At 43.3% G+C, this 9818-nt stretch overlaps 1 protein-coding gene across 1 annotated transcript in view; it reads left to right on the top strand.

The window, feature by feature from the left end:
* SUSD5 (sushi domain containing 5) overlaps nucleotides 1-9818 on the top strand; it is a 33102-nt gene that overhangs the window by 4663 nt on the left and 18621 nt on the right. Inside the window, 2 exon segments of the mRNA XM_006759653.2 lie at nucleotides 564-741; nucleotides 4937-5055. Coding sequence (XP_006759716.1) covers nucleotides 564-741; nucleotides 4937-5055 — 297 coding nt within the window.

Raw genomic sequence — 9818 nt, 5'->3', positions numbered from 1 at the left:
AGCAAAGAAACCGAGTGGCAGAGAAAATGGGACATGTGATAGAGACAGGGTCAGACAGAAAGGGAGCAACCTGTTATGTATGTGGTCACCCCAGGGCTGGGGTGGGCAAAAGAAGGCAAAGCTGAAGCCCAAATCAGTGCCTTAGACACCAAGTAACCCAACTCAGGGAAATGGGGCACTGAGCTTTGCCACGTGGTGTTTTTAAAACAACATTTTAAAAAAGAATATTTGAAGGGCTTATTCAGAAAAACATGCCAGAGCAGATGGTTAATTCTTTTTATTATTATTATTATTATTGACAGTATTACAGATGTCCCCCATTTCCACCCCCTTGGGCCTCCTCCACCCTTTTTTAAAAAGAAGAGGGGAAAATGGGTTAAAACACCAGTGTGATTGTCAACACCTAGTCCCAGGGATTCGTGCCATGGGGTAGTTGCTGCAGTTGGGTCTTGGGGCAAGTAGAAAACTACAGTTGTAGCAGGTGTCTGCTAGAGAGTGAGTGTGCGGAGCTTACATTCCATGGATCCCTGCATCAGCCTGTGTTCGTGCTTGTCCCCACACAGGGAAGCTCTTTGTGCTGGAGTCTCAGAACGGCTCTCAGGGGCTGGACCTGGAGGCGGCTCGGCTTTCCTGCAAGAGCAGGGGTGCTCACCTGGTGTCTGCGGAGGAGCTGCGGAGGGTGGTGCAGGATTGCACCTCCGCGGTGTGCGCCACGGGCTGGCTGGCGGACGGCACCCTGGGGTAAGTCAGATGAGCCGGGCTAGCTGTCCATCCAACTGTCCATCCAACTCATCCAGCTGCCCCACCAGGGCTCCTCTGGGGGCTAAATAATTGTTTTAATGATGTGTCAGGATAGGCAAAATGCGGTGGGCAGTGGCGTCCAGGGCATTCTTGTTTTGAATTCTCATATAAAAAAAATTATTTTTTTCTGCAGTTCTGTCAGTTTATTCCCCCTGACTTGGTTATTTTGAATTTCCTTATTAAATTACAAAAATAATAATGCTTCCCTGACCGGTTTGGCTCAGTGGATAGAGTGTTGGCCTGCGGACTGAAGGGTCCCAGGTTCGATTCCAGTCAAGGGCATGTACCTTGGTTGCGGGCACATCCTCAGGGGGAGTTGTGCAGGAGGCAGCTGATCGATGTTTCTCTCTCATTGATGTTTCTAACTCTCTATCCCTCTCCCTTCCTCTCTGTAAAAAAATCAATAAAATATATATTTTTAAAAATAATAATAATAATGCTTGTAAAAAATTTTCAAATAATTCAAGTATGTATAAAATACAAAGTGAGTTTGTCTCTTCTTCCCCACCTCGAAGGTAACTGTCTGGTATATATTCTTTATCTGTTCTTCTCTGTGGATATGCATCTGCACACATAGGGATAGGAAGATGGTCTGGAGGGTGAAAACATGGCCACAGATTCTCTCACGTTGCTTCCCTTGAGAAGTGGGGCCTGTGTCTTCTCCCTGTGAATCAGGCCCAGCGGAGTACTGCCAGGAGCAATAGTATACAGCAGGCGTGATCCAATGTGACGTCTGAGATCAAGTCCGGGTTTCTGAGGGCTCTCACTTTTGAGACGCCATGGAAGAAGTCTGACTGTCCTGAGATGCTGCGAGGAAGCCCAACCCAGATGCCCCAAAGCGGTTCTTTCACCAGTAGCCCCAACCGATGTCCTGGCCAGTAGCCACCACTAACTGCCGGAAATGTGAGGGAAGGTGCCAGGAGATTCCAGCCCTCAACTGCGGAGTTGTCACCAGCCTCTGAGTCTCCCCACCTCAGGTTCTTAGACATTATGGAGCGGAGACAAGCCATCGCATTGTGCCCTGTCTGAGTTCCTGACCTGTGGAGTCCTGTGGAGAAGTAATTCCTGTGGTCAGCGAGGAGAAAACATCCCGTTAATGCTGCTAACTGCTTCTTTAGACTGAGAGAAGGCAGGAGCCGTTCCACTGAGAAAGGAATGGGCTCCAAGAGCAAGACAATGACCCCGAAGATGTCTGGCTGGCAGATGGCCATAGGAAACACACACAGCCGTGCTGACTCACATCTTCATGTGCTACACGTGAAGCAGCAATTGAGCAGAGAGGACACGTGAGGTTTCATCCAAAACTTGTCCGTGGATCTGAAACTGTGACCCTCTCTGCCTTATATGTTTACATCCAGATTCCTAAATACACAAAATATGTCCTGTGCATGCATTTTTCCATTATGTCGTCAAGTGTGGGTATTTTTCATAATTCTGTCACCATCATGGCATCAGATAACCAGGGTATTCAGCGATTCTGAAGAGTCCGCTCAGAGCCAGGCTTAGGTCTCTCAGGCATTACAGGTCAGGACTGAGTCACTGGAAAGGCCCGTTCTCCCTGGGTTTGCTGTAAAGTATTAAGACATCGTGGTGGATCTCTACATTGCTACGATGATAATTCTTTATAAAGCACTCATACTTAACTTGATATATTTACTTCATAACATATTAAAAATAGGTTTTCCATTTTAATGTTACTGAAACCAAGAAGTATCTAACCATTAGTATGTACATTTCACTGTGGGTTTTTCAGTCACAGCCTTCCCCCTTCCCTACCAAAAACCAATTGTTCAATGCACAGTGCATCCTGCAATTGGTGGTATAGTAGACAGATAGTAAATGGGATTTGTGTCTCCATGAATTTATTTTGAGTATATACATAAATCCAGAGAAAGACAGAGGTCTAGAGAATACAAAATTTGGGACCACTTGTCTCCTCAGTGATGTTGCAGATTCTAATAAAGGGTGGCTGAAAAGCTGGTTAGCAATTTCAATAGACTTGTAGGACTAGGAGGACAGAGATTTGAATTCAGGTTTTGTGCAGGTGGGGGCCTAGGGAGTCCTTTGCTTTGGGTTGGAACATTGCAAAGGCTGTAGGAGTAAACTGCAAGAAGCACACAGGTCCTCAGAGGAGCTGAAGCATAGCTTTAAATCCTCATAACTTAATCCTGAATTTGGGTTAAGATGATACTGGAGTCCCAGTGCCCCAGGTAGCTAGCAGAACTGATTTTAAAAATCATTTCTAGAGGGAGAAAACATTATCCTAGGCAGCCTATTTCCACAAATAACTTTACCAAGCATAGGGTTTGTCACACAATATAAAATAACCGGTCTCATGAGAAGCTAAGCCAACAAGAACAAAAATAGCCAATAGAAAATCTAGGTATTAGCAATGGTAGATGCATTCTTTAAAATAACTCTTTAGAGTGTTCAGAGATACAGAGAGCCAAGAAAGGTAATTTTGGCAGAAGACTGAAAACTATAAAAATAACCAAATGGAAACCCTAAAAATGAAAAATATAATCACTGAAATTAAGTATGTAATAGATGGTTCTAATAGCTGATTAAAAAGAGCCAAAGAAAAAATTAGAGAACTGGAAGATATTTTAGAGGAAGATGTTCAGAATTTTAAAAAAAAGAAGAAGAAAAGAAAAAAAAAAGGATGACATTTTTAGAAGAAAGAGTAAAAGGCAAAGAAGATGCAGGTGATTTGAATTCCAAAAGGAGAAGAGAAGGAAAAGTAATATGGCACATATTCAAAAGCCCTACAAAGCCCAAGTAGGACAAACAAAAAGAAATTCACAACTTGGCACATCTGATTGGGAGTCAAATACGAAGAAAAAAATATTAAAAGTAATAATAAGAAAAAGTACTTCAAAGGAGCAACAATAAAAGCCCAAAGATAATTGAATGATACCTTCAAAGTGTTAAAAGAAAATTACTGCCAGCCTAGAATTCTATACCCAGTGAGGATATTTTCTAAGAACAAAGAAAAAATAAAGACATTTTCATACAAAAGGTAAGAAAATTCATCAAATTGGACCTACACTAAAAGAAACAGTAAAGGCAGGAGGAGAATAATTGCAGGTGGAAGGTTGAAGATGCAAAAAAAAAAAAATGAATGGAAAGAGTAAATGGAGGTGGGGGTAAACTGAAATTCCATAATTCCATAAAGCAGTAATAATAATACTAAATACTAAAAAATGGTATTATCAACCAAGAAGTATTTTAAATATGTTAGTATATAGTATTTTAAGTATTTCTAGTAGTATCATTGGGGAAGAAAGTAAAAGTAATATTAAATTTTAGTAAGTAGAGGAAACATGTTATAACTTCTGGGGTAGCCACTAAAAGAATATTTAAAGGATATATAACTTCCAAACCAATACAGAGGAAAGAGAATGCCAAGGACATAATTAAAGCAATCAAAATGGGGAAAAGAAAAGAGGGAGAAAGGAAGAAAGAATGGGCAGAACCAATAGAAAGATGGCAGACTTAAATTCAAAGAGATCTGTGATTAAATTAAGTAGATGAGGTACTCCAGTTAGAAAACAAAGATTATAATTTGAATTTTAAAAAATTCTACTATTTGCTGTTTAAAAAAGATACAGTATTCCTAAATAAACCATGGGACAAAAATAAATTATAATGGAAATTAGCATATAAGTAGAGGTGTGTGATATTAAAAATATAACATACTCAAAACCATGGAATGCTACTAAAGCTATACCTAGAGGGAAATGTAAAGCATTTAAATGCTCCTATTAGAAGAGGGGAAAGGCTTAGGGTTCATGACTAATGATTCATCTAAAGAAATATGAACATGAAGAACAAAACAAACCCCCTCAAAAAGAGAAGAGCGGAATTTTATGAAATTAAAAAACCCCCATATATACTAGAAGAGATACACAATGTATGTATGGCCTCTGCAACTTGAATTCATACATACCACCTCACCTTAAGCATCACCTATATCTTCCTGACTTTAGACCTTTGTTTGGGAAGAATGTTTCTGATGCTTTCAGCCAAAGCTCCTGAATCAGAGAAATATCTGCTGCTTCCCAGCTGTCAGTTCTCCTACCCTTTCTTCTAAAATTTTCATCTTTATTTTTTCTGTCTTCTTTGTCTATTTCAGGACAACCGTGTGCAGCAAGGGGAGTGGTGAACAGCACATCATGAAAGCTGTGGATGTGAGAATTGAGAGCAACCCAGCTCCTGGTGGCACATACAATGCCCTTTGTATTAAGGATGAAGGTCAGTGCCAGAGCCTTTGTCAAGGTTCTGGAGGGTGTGCCCGTGGGGTTTGCCACCATAGGTTACGTTCTCTAGAAGCCGACCTTGAGGTGAGGATTCACTCAACACGGCGGGGAGACTTGCAAAGAAAAGCCAATAATACAGGGGAGAAGGGAGCAGGAACAGGAAGCAGACCAAGCAATAGTGAAATGCTAAGCAGAGTCCACAGTGGCGTTGAGGTGGGGGTGGGGGTAACTTTGGCTCATGTGCGAGAGCAGGGGTATTTATACCAATGCAGCTGTCAGTCATTGGCTAAGGGCTGCTTCAGCGAGATGTGAATTCCTGGGCTCCTCTGGTTTTTGATGTGCACAGGCAAAGGGTTCCAGTAGCCTGGGTGCCACACTCCAACTCAGGTGCACAGGTGCCCGCCAGGAGCCCCTGTGCATGGGCAGGGTAAAGGCATCTAGTTCAGTGATGGCGAACCTTTTGAGCTCGGCGTGCCAGCATTTTGAAAAACCCTAACTTAACTCTGGTGCCATGTTACATATAGAAATTTTTTGATATTTGCAACCATAGTAAAACAAAGATTTATATTTTTGATATTTATTTTATATATTTAAATGCCATTTTAACAAAGAAAAATCAACCCAAAAAATGAGTTCGCGTGTCACCTCTGACACGCGTGTTATAGGTTCGCCATCACTGATCTAGGGAATGTGAGCAACCCCTGAATGTGTCTGTTACAGTCACTGATACAGCCTACCCTTCTGTCTCTCTTCATGGTAGACAGCACACTGGAAAGGGAAAAGAAAAACATTCCTTTTCCCCCAAATGGAATGTATAGGATTTAGGAAACTGATCGTAGGAAGGAAAACTCAACTTCCTCCTGGGAAATCAGCTGAGTGATGAGGAGAAAAACCATAAAGGCGTCTGCAGGGCAGCATTCCGTGTGCACTGAAGTAAGTCCACGGTCATTATCAGAAACACAAGCTGTTTGAAGGGAATGTTCATGCAAATGGAGAGAAAGCCAACTGCTTACCCATCAGTCACAGGCCTCAGCACAGGGACCGCTTCGCTGCACACTGGTCTCACCTGGGAAGTTTTAAGAAACACTGATGCCCGGATGTCAGCCCTTGATAATCTGATACAAATGTTCTGCATACTGGGGTTTTTTTTAAAGCTCCCTGGTGATTTTAACATGTCGAGCAGTTTGAGAGCTAATTCTCTAATGCAGAGTTTCCCAAATCTCTGAAAATGGGAAATACCAGGTAAACTTCTTAGAGATACAAACCCTCACGCTGCACTCTAGAGGCACCACATTCTAACCTTTAAAAAGTCCAGGAGCCACAGTGGGGCTGAAGGCCCTGGCTGGTGCTTATTAGATGCTTGTTAGTGACAGGATTCTCTGCCGCTATGGGGTTTTCCTCCAGGAAGGTCTGTATTTCGGGATTGCTGTTTTTCTAAAATCACATAAGTAAATTAAATGAATCCCAAACAGGCAAAGGTTCAGATCCCTGAGGGAGACAAGACAGGGCCAGAAGAAAAGCAGCATGACCTTCATTCTTGAGCGCTTTTAAGTGAAAATGCAGGACTTCTGAATCTTCTCTCCTTCCTCTGATAAACAAGAGGTATCAGTTAGCTTTTGCTGTGTAATGTAGCATCCCAAAGGTAGTGGCTTAAAACAATAACTGTTTATATAGTTCATTTTTTTTTCCCCAACAAGTTGTATTTGTCTGCTGGTCTCAGCTGGGCTCATTCATGAGTTGCTAGTTAGGTGGCCTTGCTTTTGGGAGAGGGCTGGCTATTGGCTGGGGGTGTTGGGGGTGACTGAGCCATGCGTTTCTCATCGTCCAATAGGATAGCCTGGGCTTTCCACTTCATAGGTCTTTAATAGGTTGTGTGTATGCAAGTGTGTGCCCCTTTTACCTAGAATGGTAGTGCATGAAGCCAGAGGTAGAAAACATCCATTCACATCCTATAGGGCACCAAGGTCAAAGCCGTGATGGTGACTCCAAATTTGAGTAATCGCCAAGCCAATATAATGTGCCTCCTGATATATTGCACTTAGAGGAACACAACTTCAACTCAGTAGTATTCCTGCCCCAAATGCATAATTGTGAGGAAATATTAGCCAAACTCAGATTAAGAAACATTCTATAAAATGACTGGCCTATTCTCTTTAAAAACATGTATAAGGATAAGGAAGACAAAGACAGACTAAGCAACTCTTCTAGATTAAAACAGACTAAAAAGGCTTGACAACGAAATGAAATTTGCGATCCTAGATTGTATCCTGGACCATGAGAAAATAGCTCTGATTGATGAAGTCTGAATATGGATTATGAATTTAAACATTGTATCAATGTTTAAATTTTCCTGATTTTGGTAACTGCACAGCAGTTATGTAGGAGAATATCCTTGCTCTTGGAAACACATTCCAAGGTTTTTAGGGACAAAGGGACAGCATATCTACAACTTACTCTCAGATGGTCCCGAAAAGAATTACTGGTACTGACACACATACATACATATTCCATATATTTGTCTCTCTATATAGATATCGATATATATCTATACATATCATATATCTATCTATCTAGAGAAGAAGAATGATAAAGCAAATGGGGCCAAATGAAAACGTGCTGGTGAATCTGGATAAAGGGTTTTATGGGAGTTCCTTACTTAGTCTTACACTTTTCCTGTAACTTTGAAATTATATAAAAATAAGAAACGTCAAAAAAATAAAATGATCTACATTCTCCTAAAAACAGCACAACTATAACAATAACAATGGTGGCAGATGTGTGTGTGTGTGTGTGTGTGTGGAATCCGAGTCATGAAGAGCCAACCTGTGAAGGAAATTCATGATGCCGATCAATGTATGTGAAGATTGATGCCGTTTTAGTGAAACCTGCACGGGATATGGATCACTCGAGTCAAAGTGCCCAAGAGCCCTGCATCCCAGAGCAGATGCCTGAGTCTCGCCTCCGGCCACCTCCCGGTCACCGGGAGAGGCTGTGTAGAGAGGACTGGAGTCTCAGTCCTAATGGCCTGATTGTGAAGAGGCTGCAGGTGGGCCGTTTAGGGGACCCAGGAACGCTGAGGTGGGACTAAGGTCAGAGGGCTGCTCTCCTGGGCACTCAGGGAGAGCTCCCGTTCCCCGCCTTTCATCCTTTAGGAAGAGCATGTAAGCTGCGCCCACATGGTCCTCCGCCTGCTTCGTGGAGCCTTCGTTGACAGGGAAATCTTTGTTGCGGTCAACAGGGAAATCTGTGCTGAAGGAAGGCGGGGTACCCAGCAGAAGCTGAGACAGGTGGTTCCATGTGGTCCCTCGGGAGTGAGTGTCTGTGAGGTCTGGTCCAGCATCCCACCCGGCACAGCATCGTCTCCAAAGGTGGCCTTTCCCCCAATGCTGCTCCATGGGCTGGTTAGCTCTGTGCGTGCCAACTCCGAAAAGGCAGGCGGCTTCCTTATAAAGAGCCCAGAAGGAAAACAGAGCCCGCGGAACATTTAGACAGCTTCCTCCTCTGTTTCTTTTTTGAAATAAAGTCCTTCATGAATGTAGACTTTTCTCATTTTCCTTCCAGTACTTTGTCTCACCGAGAGTGAATTTCCAGTCCTGTGGTGATCTCACTTAAACTAATAAGTGAAGTTATTTTTAACCAACGGGATGTGGATGAAATAAGCTGCCTCCACTCGGGTTCTCTGGCTCTGCTTCTCTTGGCAGTTTGTCTGGGGTCGACGTGTGGGGTCTGGAGTGCACCCACAGGGTTCCACTCTGAGTGTGCTTCTGTCCACCACCTCCCGAGCCAGGCTGGCTGGCTGCGCTTCCCGGCCAGCCCACCTCACCGCCCGCCCCCCCCCACCTTCTGAGCACCGTGTTCTACCTCCCTTGCATATTTACCTATTGCCTATACTTCCCTTAAAAAGAGAAGTGGAATCATTTGCTTCTTTATGTCATCAAGAAGAGAACTGGATGCTCATCTTGAGAGCAATGAGGAACTTTTGAGAGTAACCAATTCTCAGGTCTCCCTGGAGGAGGCCCCTGGCCTCAGGATTGGCTTTGGGGAAAATTATTTGGCTGCAATCAGGCGACGGAAATCAACTGTAGTGCTTTGAACACCTGATAGGATGTATTTAGTTCAGGGTCACCCAAGGGAGTGTGGAAGGTTCTGAGCTTATTACCATTGACCTGACCTTGGCCATTTGTTTATTTGTCGAGGGTAAAGTCCAGTGCTCAGACTTGTGGGTGGCAGATGGGAAGGATAGATAGATGGATGAATGAATGGATGGATGGATGGATGGATGGATAGATAGATAGATAGATAGATAGATAGATAGACAGACAGACAGACAGACAGACAGCTGGATATAGAGGTCTCATCCCCACCCTCAAGGAGTTGACAGTGTAAGTTAGAGTTGAATGTTTTCTGACACAAGGGAGGAGGGTAATTAGGAGACTTCCTGAGTCTGTGCCATTTGAGGTAAAATTTGAAGATTCTGTTTCTGGAAATAATTATTAGGGAAGGGAGGAGAGGACATGGCAGACAGGGAGAACAATGGTTTGGGGAGACTAGCTCTGGGACAGCCATAGTGCTCGTTCCAGGAGAATAGGTTGGATTCAGACCATCCCCAGTGGCTTGAGTAGCTGCTGGGCATGTCTGAGGTGGATTCAGAGGTAGCCTAAATCAGTGGTCGGCAAACTGCGGCTCGTGAGCTACATGCGGCTCTTTGGCCCCTTGAGTGTGGCTCTTCCATAAAATACCACATGCGGGCACACACAT

Source organism: Myotis davidii, unplaced genomic scaffold (genome assembly GCF_000327345.1).
Source record: "Myotis davidii unplaced genomic scaffold, ASM32734v1 scaffold395, whole genome shotgun sequence".
Lineage (NCBI taxonomy): Eukaryota > Metazoa > Chordata > Mammalia > Chiroptera > Vespertilionidae > Myotis > Myotis davidii.
Note: the sequence above shows the minus strand (reverse complement) of the source record. Positions and strands in the feature narration are given on the sequence as shown.